The sequence below is a fragment of the Rhinolophus sinicus genome, linkage group LG01 (genome assembly GCF_036562045.2).
Source record: "Rhinolophus sinicus isolate RSC01 linkage group LG01, ASM3656204v1, whole genome shotgun sequence".
NCBI classification, from domain to species: Eukaryota; Metazoa; Chordata; class Mammalia; order Chiroptera; family Rhinolophidae; genus Rhinolophus; species Rhinolophus sinicus.
Window position 1 is genome coordinate 197,655,827 of NC_133751.1, and position 16,025 is coordinate 197,671,851.

Sequence of the window (16,025 nt, forward strand, 5' to 3'; positions counted from 1 at the left end):
AAATGTAACTGAAAGAGAAGAAAGCTGAAGGAACTTAACACAAAATAACATTAGTTTTCACAATGAAGCAGTAAATTTCTTGAAGGGAGATAATTCTCAATAAAGAGCTTAAGAGCAGGGATTAGAGTCTGGAATAGCTTATTCAGGAAAGGGGAGGGAGTTACAAGGGACACATAAAAACTGCCCTGAGGCACTGAGAGTCCAGCTAAGTTAGAGACCACTGTGTCTTGCAATTTTTACCAGAAGTGCAAATAGCCTAAAGAATACAAGCAGTGAAAGCAGATAGGTGGCATGATTCAAGATGCTTTCTGCTGGTATTTCTGGCCTTGCTCTGAGGAGGTAGTAGGAAAGAAGGGGCAACTAGTAATAGGCCCCATAGCTTGCGAGAATGAAAGAGGTCTTCCTGAGATCCAAGAGGACATTAATGTGAGAAGAAAAGCAAAAAGCAGGATAGAATAATTAACAATAACAGCTTGCATTTATTTATAATGCTTACTATGTGTCAGGCAGTATTATAAGAGCTTTACACATATTAACTCTATCCTTACATTAACTTTATGAAGTAGGTATTATTGTTTCTTCCTTTTTACAAAAGAGGAAACAGGCAGAGGTTACGTGATTTGCTCAAGTGCTACAGCTAATAAATGGAAGAGCTAGTGTAGAATACAATACTGGAATCTAAGATTTCTGAAGTAGCAGGGTGACAAGCTCCAAAACAGGGTGACGATAAATATAGAAGGGCCAGGTCTGTCTGATCATCACTGTGTGTCTAGTACCTGACCCCTAGTAGGAACACACAATAAACGTATTTTAAATGGAGTGAACGACTATGCCTAGATGCACTGAATAAAGTTAAGATTTAAACTAGACAGAATGTCTGTGAAGAAGGAATTAACGTCTTCAACGACTGAGGGAGCACACATAAGAGTTAGAAGATGGTCAGAGGAAGCACTCAAAAGAATAGTTCACAAGGGCCTGAGCCACAAGAGAATGACGGATGTGGCAATAAATGGCATCTGGGCCCAGTAACTCAAGGATTACAAAGAAAACGGACATCTCAATTCAAGAAGATAAGCCTGTATTCTCAGGGCACAACCAGATTTCAGATGAAAAGGCAGCAAATAATTCCAACTACAGGCTGAGGATACAGTGGGGTGAAGCAGGGGATCAGAGTGTACAGGTGAACAGACTGGAAGGAGTCCAGGTAAAGGGAGTACAACGTAAAGTACAGCTAGTGAACAGAAAAGACTGGACCAGATTAAGTCTTGTGATGCTCAATCCAAGGTTATTGCCAATGCATCCTACAACTTTTACTTCCAAGTCAGTGTTGCTTTGGGAGACGAGGCTGACTACGTGGCTAAGGAAAGTGCCACCAGATCATTAATAACCTACTACATTTTAACACTTCACTTATAGCTGCAAAAAGATCAAACATTTCAGAGTACTACTTGCCCTGACTTATCAAATTCATCAATTACTATGGTTTGGCTTAAAAGACTAGCTTCTCTTTTAATCAGTCGTTCACTAACCACTCACACTGTTTCTAACACGATGCGTAAGTGCTTTGTGGTTCAAATGGGTGTCTGGTATAAGCTTTGGGCAGGGACCACAACCTAGTTTATAAGTGAAACAAAAAAGGGGGTGGAAAAGAAAGGGAGAAAAAAATTGAAAGGAAATTTAAAAATGTATTTTTAGGTAAACACTGAATGTACATATTAGAATGTACATACCAAATAAGTGTTTACTCCTTCAATCAAGTTCCACACTTACTCCAATGATTATGTGAGAATCATTACTGGCACTTCCCCTTTGAATCTATCCAAGAGCCAGTAGCATTTTTTTGAAGTGCCCCAGTGGAACCAAATCTATATCCTTTGAGAGTCATTTCTTAGAGTGGTTCACAAATTGACTCTGTAGGTTTTTCGTAAGTTCTAAAAACTGTACCAAAACAATGGCAACATCGAGATACCAGGGAGGCACTCACAATGAGATAGCCATCCGCAAGCCGAGGAGACAGGTCTCAGAGGAAACTCACCCCGCCAGCTCCTTGAGCTTGGACTTCCAACCTCCAGAACAGTGAGAAAATAAATTTTGGTTGTTTAAGCAAAAAAAAAAAAAAATAGTAGCATCACTAAAATAAGCATATAAAATAACATTCAATTTTAGTACTTAAATTGTGACATAATCATGGCTAAATGTTGGTATTACAATAGCTAACTGTGTGCTAGGTACTGTTCTAACGCTTTATTTTCCCTATGTTACAACAATCCTGTAAGGTAGGTATGACTACTGTTTACATTTTACCGAGGAGAAAACTGAGGCTAGATGAGGTTTACATTTTACAGAGAAAACTGAAGCTAGATGTGGTTAAGTAACTTGTTAAAGATAACACAGCTAGAAAGAGGCGGAGCTGACATTCAAACCCTGGCAGTCCAGATGCTCAGAGTCTGATGCTCAGTCTCTTCACTTTTTAGGCACACTCCTTATATGCAACACTAAATGAAAATTCCCTACAGTCTGTCCAGTTTTTTTCTTACAAGAAGTAAAGAAATGCAAATTAAAGCATTAAAGTGCTATTTTTTTCACCTATGAAATTAAACATATATGTTGACTAAGACACTGCTACGCAGAAGTTAAACTGACACAACCTTGAGAGGTGTAATTAATTCCTAAGAACATTCATTTTAGAGCCAGACTGTCTGGGTTAGAATCCCAGTTCTGCCACTTAACAAGTATAGTGACCTTAAGCAAACCACTTAACCTCTCAAGGCCTCGTCTGTAAACAAATTAAGAATAGTAGTAGTCTATAGAGTTGTGCAAAGTTACTGAGTTTATGTATGCAAAACAGAGAAAACAGTGCATGGCACATGATAAGCATTCAGTGTTAGCTATTATTATTACTACCTTTCTGTCAATTTGGTAATACATATCAATTACGGTTAGCCCAGTAATTCCATAATCATAAATGGGCTCAAATATTTATACGCCTTGTCACAGCTGTATTATTTATAATAGAGAAAATATGGATTTACTGGAATTAATCAAAATACCTGGCAGTAAGGAAATGATTAAGCAAACTGAGGTACTACAGAGTATTATAGTCATTAAAAATCATGTTTTCAATATATTTAACATGGAAATACATGTACAGTAAAATACTGTTCTTTTTAACAGGCAGTATATAAAATGATATAGTACCCCACTTATACTGTGTGCTCACACATGCATGAAAGATTAAAAGGAAACACATCAACATGTTAATAATGTTTTATTTCCAAGTGGTGGGGTTACAGGTAATTTTTATTTCCTTATTTATAAATTTAGATATTTATTGTTTTCTATCATGAATGTGCATCACTTTGGTAACACTTTACTTTTTTGTTGACTTTACAATGGACAAACAAGAACCATTTTCAAAGTTACACTATTTAAAATTACAAGTTGTCTAGCAACTTTTATAAAAATCTAACAAAATTGCTAAAGAATATCAAGACAATCTTGAATGAAAATAATAGCAAAAAATTAACCCAACGTCTCCCAATTAATACAAAGGGAAAGCATACTAATTTTTCTAGTCTTAATTATATAATATTTCTGAGCTAGAGAAATGCTGTTATTTAATGAATGATGTACAAACCTATAAATAAATGATGTACAGACAAAGGAAGCTTTCCCTATTTTGTTTGAATGAATGACCTTGTGGCTAATACATTATTTAAAAGACCAAATTCTCACATTATGTGCTATACTACCAAAAATAGTTTCAAAGTCAATACTGGTCCTAATAATTTTCCAAGCTCCTCTGAACTGCTATCAAGGAAGATAATGCAAAATAAACACTTTATAGATAACTACTTTAGGCTTTCATTTTTCAACTTCTAAAGCTAGAGGTACTAACAGCTATAACACAGCAAGCCGTCCTAAAACTATTAAAGAGAATCAGACTAAGTGTAGGGTACGCAACACTTTAATTAATCTGCTACACCTTACTCCAGAATTTCTGTACAAGAAAATACTAGAGAATGAAAAACAAACTTAGTTAATTCCCTACCCTGTATAATTTGCAAGACTATTATTCAGCTTTCCTGTATGTATAGTCCACATAGTTCTAGGCAACAACTACTTTCCCTAAACAAGAAAAACCTATTATGAAGATCAAACAGGTTCCCCCTCAAATTCAGAAAATATTATGTAGCTAGGAAAAACAAAAACATTAACTGCCTTTATTTGTCATCAAGTTCTTGTGCTCTTAAGTACATCAGAAAGGATCTTAAAACTTATCACTAATAAATGTCAGTCACTTTATGGGTTCCATCTAACAATAACCTCCGTATCATTCCCTGTCCATGACACAGGTAGAGCTCTGTGAAGCTCATCTGGAAATATGAGTGGATATCACAACAGAGATTCTTTATCTTTATCATGATTTAGCATGAAGTCTATAAACTAGTAACTGAAGCCATTTCCAGATCACACTTTAACGACAGTAACTTTCAAAATAAGTCTCCTAAACTCTGAAAGCTAAGCCAATTAAGGCAAATCAGAGGAGAGGCCAGCACTTCCATTTAAATATATCTCCTCCAATCCAATCAAACTTTTCAAGCCCATGTGGTCATAACCCTGGAAAATAGAGATGGTAAGAAATGGCTTTTCAGAGAGAGATGAGGACAAAAGGTGCAGCACCTGACAGCAACTAATCCTACATAGTGGAACAAAAGCTCAGGAGTGAGACACATGGCAACAGCAAGGAAAGGAGAGCAGGAACTTCTTGGGGTAGCCTTCATTCTCTGGTCCAAATCCAGTTTCCAGGAGTTGGGCAACTACAGCCTCCTTCCTTAAAAAAGTTTTGTGGCCCTTATTACTTGGGTACCAAAAAAAACCAACCAACCAAACAAACAAACAAAACAACAAAAAAACAAAAAAAAACCCACAGAAAGATGTTAAATGATAGACATTTTGTGCACTGCAGGGAAGCTTGCAGGCTGGGATAAACTTTTCCTCCATCAACAATTTATGAATACAGAAAGTTCCTTATTGTTTTCCATCTTAAAAAGAACCAAATTTCCTTGAAATGCTATGAAAAGGTCTACCTAAAATGCAAATTGTGCATAAAACTGGTATGGCACAACTTCCACTTTCGTGAACAATGAACAAAGCACACTTAAAATATGCACTGTAAAACACTAAAAAGAACCTGATTCTACTGATGGGACTATATCTGGTATAGCTTTACACATCTATAAAATATCTTATTTTGCAATGAAAACAAAACAATCCCTAAACATAATTTTTGTGTTCTTTTACACACCAATTTTATAAAACAGAATCTGAAAGGAGCTCTTGAGACCTTGTTTAAACTATAATTTCCCTTAAATTATAGTAACTATATAACCAAATGGTACTGTAAAATACAATATTTGTAAGTATGTACATACATACACAATATTTTTTGTTTACGGAATACTACGTATTTACTACTTCTGATTAGCAATCTATGTAGATGATAGTTATGTAAAAGATCACTAACGTGGAGAAAGAAAAAATTTAGAAGGTCTATAAGAACTCAAACATTTACCATGTGAAACACCATACTTCTGAGGCATATCTTTATCTTTAATGAAGGCTCAAGGAAGTATGACTTAAAATTTATACATTAAAAAATGTACTGGTTCACTGAGAACTACTTATGAATAATGTTAATAATGATATAATAAAAAGTCTTATGCTTTTAAAAATTAGCCTATATTAACTACTAAACATCAAACACTAGTCACAAGGATTTTAGAAAAACATATCAGGCAACAAGTTAAAGACAGAAAGGATCCAAATTAGCTCATAATCATACTACTACTTTAAAAAAATATTCAGTTTCAGTACTATGTCCTAACCTAGCACATATTATCATCTCCTCAGCTAAAGGAATAATGAAATTCTCTCTCACCACTTCCTCCCAACAATACAAAATCCAGGGATCCTGGTCTTTCAAGCTACACTGCTATACCCCAAGCCCCTAGAACAGAGCCTGGTACACAGTACTCGGTATTTGTTGAATGAATGAAGGAAGGAAGGAATGTGAAAACAGGTAGGAACAGGCAAACTACTGAAGATCAAAGAGCTGACAATACATAAAGGTATAACTGGTTAATCAGAATATTAACATAAGTGAGTTGATGTCAAATGTGAGCTATTTCACGTTTTAGTAATAATCTGAATCAGAACTCAGACCCCAAGAATAGCAAACTCATCCTAGAAAACTTGTATAAAATTATTTAAATACTGAATTCTAAATTTTGCCAAAAATGGTCAGATCTGATTTTGTAGGAAAACTAACCTCACAAATTCATAAACCCAGTTCATTGTTCCATTATAAAAGAAAACATGCTAGTGGACTTCATTAGTGGTCTTTTGTCAACATTTCTTACTTTCTCTGTAGTTTCTCATTTACTTAGGGGAAAAAAAATTTTAAAACTTCAAAATCCCTTTAATCACTATCAAAATACTTAATTCTGCTGAGTCCACCCTATCTTTATTTACATAAAACCGGAAGTTTCCACACACTGACATTAGTACTTCTGTTATTACAATTTCAGAACTCTGCATCACATGTATCAAGTTTTAAGAATTCAGAAAGGACAAGTTCTTTGGGTGGGTTTCTTACTCAACTAGGACGATTATATTAGTAAAGTGTGTCTTCACTGCAAACTACACTTTAGAAAAAGCATGCTTTAAGGAGTACAGCCCTCCCCCTTTCCTTCCTCACAGGGTATGTTTGATTCTAAGAAAGAAAACCCTGGATCTTTCTCTAGTTTTACTGTTTTAAAACAAAATCTTCTGTTCAATTACTAGTTTGTCTATCTTGACATATACTCGTTACTGTAGCGACATGAGCAAGTATGTCCAGTTTCTGTTACAACAGTGTATTTTAATTGCTTGCCATTGCCTACCTGCATCAGATCTGACATCCAAAGTTATACCGTATATACTAAACACCGCAAGCGTATGACTCAACGTAATGCTACAAAGAAAGTTTCTAAACAGAATGTTTGGTGTCACTAAAACCTACAGAGAAAAGCAACTCGGGGCGGTGACTATTCGTTCTTTTGGGGTTCCACGACTAAGAAATTGAGAACCAACTGTCCAATATGTTCTCCCTGGCTTCTCCTGACCCTCCTACGGGTGGGGAGACAATTCCTGCATAAGAGAATGTGTAAGTGCTTTGAAAGCTTGTGGATGAGAGATGCTGTAAATACACTTGATGTTATTAGTGCATTACTATTAGCATTACGTGGAGCCACTGTCACTGCGTCGGGGGTAGGTTGATGGCATAACCCTTCCTGAGGCTGGGAAGAGAGAACACAGTCTTCATCATCATCCTGAATGTTTGGCTGGCCGTCTTTTAGGCCGGGTTATTTTGTTAAACCGCAGCGAAACCACACGTGAAAAGTTACACACAGGCCCCACACAAGGAGGACGTCGACAGTCCCCGTCCCCGCAGGACTGGAAGTCTCTGGAACCCAGCGTGGAGAGGAGTGCTAGGGGTTGGGCCTACACCCCAGTAACGTGAGGAGGTGCTGGGACCCGCGATGCGGCCCCGGCCGTAGCCGGCGCCAGCGGAGCGCCTGGAGGCGCAGCTCTGGGCGGGGGCGCGGCGCCGGGCACCGGGAACGGCCCGGGAGGGCGGCCGCGCAGGGGCCCCGCGCCGCCCCGTTGCCTGGGAGGCTCGCGCCCCGCGGTCGGCGGCGTGGGGGAGGGGAGGACGGGCCTGCGGCCTGTTGGGGGACTTCAGCCCCGGCCTCGCGTGCGGCTCTCGGGCGGGCCCCCGGCCCCGGGGTCCCGGGTGCCGAGTAGAGACTCACCGGAAAGGCCCGGATCCGCATCTTGGTGTCCTTCCGGCTGCCCGTGCCTTTGCTCAGATTCGACATGGTGCTCGTCCCCTCCCCAGCGGCGGCTTCGGGTCGCACCCCGAGGCGCCGGTGTCACATTTAAGGCGGGCGGGCAGGCGAGGGGCGACGCTGGGGGCGGCGGCGCGGCCCCCGGGGTGGGCTGAGGAGCTGGCCGGCCCCTGGGCAGCCGCGGCGGGGACGGCGGCGGCTCAGGCTCCGGCGGCTGTGGCTCGGCTGGGGAACTGCGCTGGCGCGGTGGCTCCGCGGGGTGCCCCCTCACGCCCGGCTCGGCTCCCTTTATCGCGCTCCTCCGCGATGGCGGCGGCGGCGGCGACGGACAAACATCTCACTGCGCAGGCCGAACGTCCTCCTCCTCCTTCTCCTCCTCCGCCTCAGCGAGACGAGATCCGGCCCAGAGGGTGGAGGGGGGAGGAGGGAGGGAGGAGAGCCGGAGAGTGGAGAGATTGGGGGGAGGGGGGTGGGAGGACGGGAGGGGGAGGTGGCTGGCCGCGGCGGGGAACGCTCAGATCTCGCGAGACAGGGCGAGCGCGCATTCCCAGGTAAGGCGGGGCGAAGCCCGGGAGCGGAGGGGGCAACGCGAGGAGAGGAGGGGAACAAGGAGTTGGGGAAGTGGGAGGGGCCAACTGGGCGGGGAGGTGCGAAAGGGGAGGGGCTGAGGGCGGGAGGAGTAAGCTTCCTTTTTGAAAGGGGAGCGTCGGAGACCGGTTCTGGTCAGAAGTGGTTGATGATTGGTGGAGCGCGGAGCGGGGTGGGAGGTCCTGGTCACGTGGACCGAGTGGGCGGGGGAAATTCGGATAGGCAGAGCGGGATTGTAGTGGGCTGGCTGGGTCTGGACTGGGCTGGGCTAGGGTGGGGGCTAAGGCTGGGGCTGGGGCCGGTGGATAGTCTCGGGGAGGAGCGTGAGGTCCCAGGTGAGTAACTACGTTCTAGAACTGGTTCCTGTGCTTTTCTAGGGCATGTGGACTAGGGATGAGTACTTAAGCAGAAGCTAGAAAGTTGAAAGAAGTTTGTGCAGGAGTCACCTGCAGTGTCAGAAGTTAGGGTCCTGTATGCTTAAGAAGATACTCGGATTGGATGTGCACACCCTAACTCACAGGACTAAGAGGTGGAGATTTTAAACCACAAAATTTCTTTAAACTGAAGAAGCTCCAGGATGGCTTGAATCCCTGATATTTTTTGAAGAACCCAGGACTTCAAAGTGTTAAAATTTCTTTTTCGATGCCATTGAAATAAAATGACAACTCCCTTAATGTAGTGCAGTATTTTGGTGAATGGTGTTAAATAGAAGATAGAATATTAGGTTGGTGCAAAAGTAATTGCGATTTAAAACGTTAAAAATATATATATACATTGCAAAAACCGCAATTACTTTTGCACCAACGTAATACAAGCTACCTTTCACCTACCTAATCATTTTTACCACTACCAAGAGTGTTGTAGGTTTTTAAAGCCAAAATTATTGTCTTTGATTCAGTTTGCTGCAAATTTGGAATTTTTTATTTTCATTATAGTCAAAAGGTCTAGTTTGATTCATTAGTTTTGAATTTTACTTTGTAATTTACCTCTTGGTCCAATTGATGTTATATTGGGATTTCTGATGCTGCAGAGAAATAGGTATGTGAGTTCCCACTAAAATTTGTGATCTTTGCATTTTAAATAAGAACCTACTGTTGGGATGGATATCTACATTTGGAAGCTGGGGTTTTAATACTTTTATATAGCATTTGGAAGTTGGAGGTTTTATATTTTTTAATAACTAAACGAAATATACTTTTCTATTTGTTGCCGATAAGATTGAATTTGCCCTAAATTAACTTAATCCTGATGACTAAATTTGAGTGTGTGCTTTCATCCCCTACGTGATTGAAATGCCCCATTTTGGAAATATATTTTCTTGTGTTTTTTTTGTGTTTTTTTTTTTCGGTATTTGCTAATCAAAACACAAGGTTAAGAAATGAGGATGTAGCTGGAAAAAAAACGTCTGTGTAAACACTGAAGCTAAAAATAGGTCATCAAGAACTGGGTTGATAAGGTAAGAATGGGTGGAGCTCTGATTTAAATGTAAGATAACATGAGTCTTGGATAGGAGTTTATAATCTGTATGCTAATTGAGCCTGTATTTCCATAATCATTAGAAAATAACAACCAATGTTTTTCTATTGATGGTACTGTCCTGTGGCCCAGTTTCTTTGTAATATAAGAATATACATGTTCCGGATCCATTGGTTTGATTCCTAGCTCTATCACTTTACTACCTCTATTATGTATCTTTTGGGGTAAGGCTTTGACTGTTTATACCTGGAGTTCCTCATCTGTAAAAAGGGGATAATCATAATACTTCCTCCTGGGACTACTATGAAATTTAAATGATTTAATACATTTTAAAAAGCTGAGAGCAGTGCACAGCACAGAGTGGCCACTCAACAGCTGTTGGCTGTTATCATGGGCCAAGGCCAAGGTTATACTACCGTGTTTTCCCGAAAATAAGATCTATCCCGAAAATAAGCCTCAGTTAAGATTGTCAGCCAGAAGGATGCATTCAACACGTTGTGACGATGTTCCAGAAGAAGATGACATAACTGTATTTGAATAAATGTAGATTGTTGTACATGAAAAAATAAGACATTCCCTGAAAATATGCCCTAATGCGTGTTTTGGAGCAAAAGTTAAGAGCCGGTCTTATTTTCAGGGAAATACGGTATCTTCCTTTATTCAATATGTAAATTTATATATATATATATGAAAGCTTGCATGCTTTTATAAAATGAATTTTATTTTAAAAATGAGCCAGTCTCCAACACTTGGATTTCACAAACCAATAATATATTTTTTGGCAAGTAAGGGCATTAAAAAGGAATAACTAACATTAAACTGGGTCCATTATCTTATTTTTTTTTAAAAGTATTTTCACTGCATAAGTGGGGGAAGGTCAATTTTTGAATAAAGGACAGTTTCTTAAATTGATTAATTTAGGCTTGTGAGGAACAATACACTGAGCTGATATTTCTCATTTCACTATGAACGTGAGAAAACATCATGGGCTTACATTTAGGAACTCCCTGCATTAAAGCATATTTCTATGTAATTGTGATGCATATAATCACCCTTTAATTAATTTCTTTCGTGAGCTCAGATTTTCACGTTGGTTTTGCTTAAGCAAAATTTAACTGCATTTAAAAGAATCACTATCAACTATGTCTTCCGTTAGGCTTTAACCACAAAGACCCAGAAAAACTCTTCAAAATGAATTTGTCTGCCACCGCCATTAAGAAACCTACTGCTCATTTATTTGTTCAGTTATTCATTTATTCAAGAAATATTTATTTAATGGCTGCTATATGTTAGGCTCTCAGTGAATAAGACAGATAAGACCTGCCATCACAGAACATACACCGTATTTCCCCGAAAATAAGACTTAGCCAGACAATCAGCTCTAATGCGTCTTTTGGAGCAAAATTTAATGTAAGACCCAGTCTTATATTATATAGTAATATAACATGTTGTGTTATAGTAAATGTTATGTCTTATGTTATAGTAAAATAAGACCGGGTCTTACATTAATTAATTTTTGCTCCAAAAGACGCATTAGAGCTGATTGTCCAGCTAGGTCTTATTTTTAGGGAAACATGGGAGTTCCTTTTCACTCTCAAAATTTGGAACCACAGACCCAAGTTGGATGTGGCAACAACTTCCTATACACTCCAGTCCAGAAATCAGGTTTTTTTCTTCCTAGGAAAACCAGCATCCTCAAAATGTATATGAAATACTCTCTAAAGCAGCAGTAGACTATTCTTCTATGCCCGGTGTTATTCCCTGACTTGCAGATAGCAAATTAACTGTCAGGATATTAGTTTTTCTGCCAAATGCCACCTGATCTAGCAGAGAAAGCAGTGTTGGAATAGGAACTCACTAGATGTTGCATGCCTGCTGGTTGGTATTCCTACTTGTGCTGACGGTGTCCTGACACAGGAGAACAGTAACCACATTTCTATTTATTTGTATGGAGCACGTGCAGTCAAAGCTGGGAGGCTGGGTGAGCCAGCCCCTTCTCTACATCTCAGTCTAGAAATGGACAGTACGGACTATGAGAAGCCAGTGAAAGGGAATAGCCTCTTCTTGGCCATGAGTTTCTAGGTATCCAGGATACCAAGCCACTTTAATCACTGTATCAGACCTGCTGACTTGATTGTGCTGATATTGGTATTAAAACAGCTGACAGTCTACCGATTCAATTAGAAAGACCTGTTCAATGGTTTTGAATAGACAAAGACCGTGTTAGGGAAAACTATATTTTCAAATTGGAAGGGGAACATTTATAGATATTATCACTTATTGGAAAGTAAGGGCTAGATCTTCTACTTTCTTCCTATAATACTAATATGTATGGTAGGCCATTAGATTTGTACATATTTAGAGCAGTAGCATTTGTATGTGATTTATAAGATGACCTGTTGGAAGAGTATCCCATTGAAATATACCCACAGACACTTACTTATATGAAAACTGTCTGTCTTCTCCATACCCGTTTTCTAGTTTGTCCTTACTGTTTTCCTTACATATATCATCAAGATGAGAAGCATCTAAAACATATGAGGATATGATACAAAGGTACATCTTGAATTTAAAAAAAATCTTAAAATGTCTCTTATAAAAACCCATCTCAATTTTTCATCACATTATCATGCTAAATAAAAGCATCTCACTGGCAGCTCTGGAAATTTCCTAGTTGGCCTGGACAGTGTTCTGTTTATTCCACATTTATCCAGTAAATTAATATTTTGGAAATAAAAATATTTATATATACAACCAACTAACCTAATTTAACAGAACATAAATCCTCAATTGAAAATTATAGGCATTGCATCCATGTAATTTTATTTTGATGAAAAATAATTTCCTCTTATTGGTAATAGCAACTGTATCAAGAAATCTCCAGGGGACAATTACGAATATGTATTGCTTTCATTTGAGACAAAGAAAGTATATGTTGACATTTATAAGTCATCAGCTCTGTCTTTGTGAAGTAAGCTAATTTTGGAGTTGAGATAGAGCACGGATTCAAAGAGCTATAAAAGTAAATAGTCTAAACTTTACGCTAGATTTAATAATTATGTGAATTATAAATACAGCCGTCAACAAATGTAATAAGATAGCATTATCTTAAACTTCTTCAATAAGCTATTTGTCTTTAGTTCACAGTAAAACTGTATTCTTTATTCTTATATCTTGAACTAGTAAAAATCAAAGTCTGAATGAAGCAAAGGACTGCTAGTAGAGATGAAAAATAACCTTTTAAGAGACTAACAAATAAGAAAAAAAATTGTCAGGGCCAATTTCTAGTCCCAAATTGATATGATGATTGAATTCCTAGAGATAAATTGATTTGTAGTTACTGGTTCCTGAATCTTCTAGTTCTTGAGTGGCTGGTTATTGGGCAGAAGACCCATTAAATGGGCAATTCTAAGAAATGGACAACATGGACACCTTGTTAGGATGAAACTAGTAACTTTATATCTAACCCAGTTAAAAAAACCTTGTCAAGAATTTTCATTTCTGAGGCCTTTAGAAGTGGTACTTCTCTGCTACTGGAATTCTGTTGAGTGCTTATCTCTATAGGAACCTTCATGTTTTGGGGAAAGTTGCTTCAGATGCTTGGATTGTTAAGGCAGTTTCACATTCTTTTATCAATTATTACAGCAACATTTGTGCTTTTTTTGGGGGGGTTGCTTCTATCAGTACTGTGATTTCTTATTTTAAAGAATTCTCCCATTGGGCGTGGTCTTGATGGGTAGTGGTGTCTACTTCCTTTCACAGTAGCCAAAGAGGCTTGACCTTCCCCCTCCGCTCCCCAAGTCAGCTGGGGATGTATAATGTAGACTCAGGCAATCAGATCCTCTCCTAGAAACTTTGGAGTAGGTAACTGAAGGACACAGGAGCAGTTGGTGGGCAGTGGCTGTGGGTGGCCTGGGCGCTTCCCATTGGATGACTTTAGCTGTCATTCCTGCTCTTCAGCTTTACAGCAGTCCTTTGATTCCTGCTTGTTCTCCTCTCTGGTCCTCCCACCTCCCCTCATTTCTGTGACTTCAAACATGCCTTCCCCATATTCCATTTTTGCTTAAAATAGTCAAAGTTTGTTTCCGCTGTGTATCAGTCAGGGTCCTGGCAGGAAACAGATGGCTCACTAGAACAAGGGATATGAGGCGACTTTAGTGCAGGGACTATTTACAGAAGTGTGGGCAGTGAGGGAGTGATCCAGGGATGATGAAGCATCTCAGGACTAACAACAGCAGGGAGCCTTGCACCACTTCTAGGCTAGAAGGGCCAAGAGGAGAAGTGGCCACCAGAACCTGGAGAGAGCGTTCTCTCTGTAGCTGTGGGAGAAGGCTGCCTGGCCATCTGAAGCCTTAGGAGAGGAGCTAAGCTACTGGCTCAGTAGGGAGGCAGACAGGGGAGAAAATACTGTGGCCTCACTGTCCTGCTCCCCTAGCACTTCTGGCTGGTGACTCCCATGGGATGCACCTAACCAGAAGCCAGGAGGCAAAGGAGCCCAGTGATGGAGCTCATAATGGTCAGCCTTCCAAGACCCAGAGCAGAGTGAAGAAGGGTGTAGAATAGATCTGGAGAGGCAAACAAGGAATAACCAGGTAGAGTGCTTACAAACAAGACTTTTGACTGATACTGGGAAGGCCCTTTGGCTTTTTCTACCGTGTTTCCCCGAAAATAAGACCTAGCCAGACAATCAGCTCTCATGTGTCTTTTGGAGCAAAAATTAATATGAGACCTGGTATTGTTTTAATATAAGACCGGGAATATAATATAATATAACATAATATAATATATAATACCAGGAATATAATATAATATAATATAATATAATATAATATAATATAATATAATATAATATAATAGCAGGTCTTATATAAGACTGTGTCTTATATTAATTTTTGCTCCAAAAGACATATTAGAGCTGATGGTCCGGCTAGGTGTTATTTTTGGGGAAACACGGTACTTTACATTAAAATCATCATATAGACTAACAGTAGCTGTGCTTTGCCAGTACACTAATATTTTAAACTAGTAAATAATATATTAAAAGCACCATGGTTGAGAGTGCCAGCTCTGGAGTCAGACTACCTGGATTCTAATCGGAGTTCTGCAGTGTATCAGGTGAGCCCCATTTATTCTCATTGATAAAGTTAGGTTAGTGACAGTGCCAACTTCACAAGGCTAGTGTGAGGATTAAATGAAACACGTAAGGTACTTAGCACAACACCTGGTGCATAGTTTGAACTCAAGGAATATTAACAGTTATTTGATGGTTAACTTCTAATTCCATTTTCGACTTGCATTCATGCAGCCCCCGCAGCATCCTGTTTGCTCGATCTATTCCCTGATTTCCAGTCCCATCACCCCTTACACCGTGGCCTCCCCGTCATCTGTATCTGGTATCTGTACTTCCATCCTCTCAATCACATCCCTTTCCAATCAGCATTAATCTTCCCTGCAACATTTGCTTTTGTAGGCATATTGACTGGCTCCCTCTTATCAATGGAGGAAGATCTCAAGTTAGCTGTCCTCCTAGGGGGAGACACAGGAGCAGCAAAGCTAAAAACAACTGAAAAGAAGAAGTAATGATGGGAACTCTACTTTGACTTTCAAACCAGGTCAAAATCTTCAACAGCTTTAAGTCACTAAGATACCCTCTCTGTGCTTTCATTAAGATTTGGGTTCACCACAATTCTAGGATTAAAACTTTAAATCTGTTATGCTTATTTAAGGTTAAACAAGGACCTTTAAAAATAAATACGTGAAGCAGTCCCAGGAGACCCTCATGGCTCATTGGCCAAGACTAGGTTACATGTCTCTATCCCAATTGTCAGTTCTTGTGATCTTTCTTATACTGTATTCTTTCTTTCCAAAACACACAAATTATAAGCTTTGGGTATGTAAATTACACATCATCCAGTTCCTCGTCCTTTGAGCTTCTGCCTTCCTTGCCCCACTGCCATGTCACTTTCGTTATGCACAAGATGGCAGCAAAGCTGGACCGTACATCGTTATAATAACTGAAAATGATGAGTCTCACATCAGTGGTAAGTATGTGGTAAATTAAATTTATCC

The 16,025-nt window shown here is 39.6% G+C and overlaps 1 protein-coding gene across 2 annotated transcripts in view; it reads right to left on the bottom strand.

Annotated features, from left to right (window-relative positions):
• The window catches only part of CUL3 (cullin 3), a 91,344-nt gene extending 82,929 nt beyond the window's left edge, over positions 1–8,415 (bottom strand). The window contains exon 1 of one of the 2 annotated variants that reach the window (XM_019753677.2): positions 7,857–8,415. In XM_019753677.2, coding sequence (XP_019609236.1) covers positions 7,857–7,922 — 66 coding nt within the window. In that variant the 5' untranslated portion in view covers positions 7,923–8,415. The remainder of the gene's footprint in view (positions 1–7,856) is intronic. The other variant, XM_019753678.2, reaches the window with a different exon arrangement.
• Positions 8,416–16,025: the final 7,610 nt, after the last annotated feature.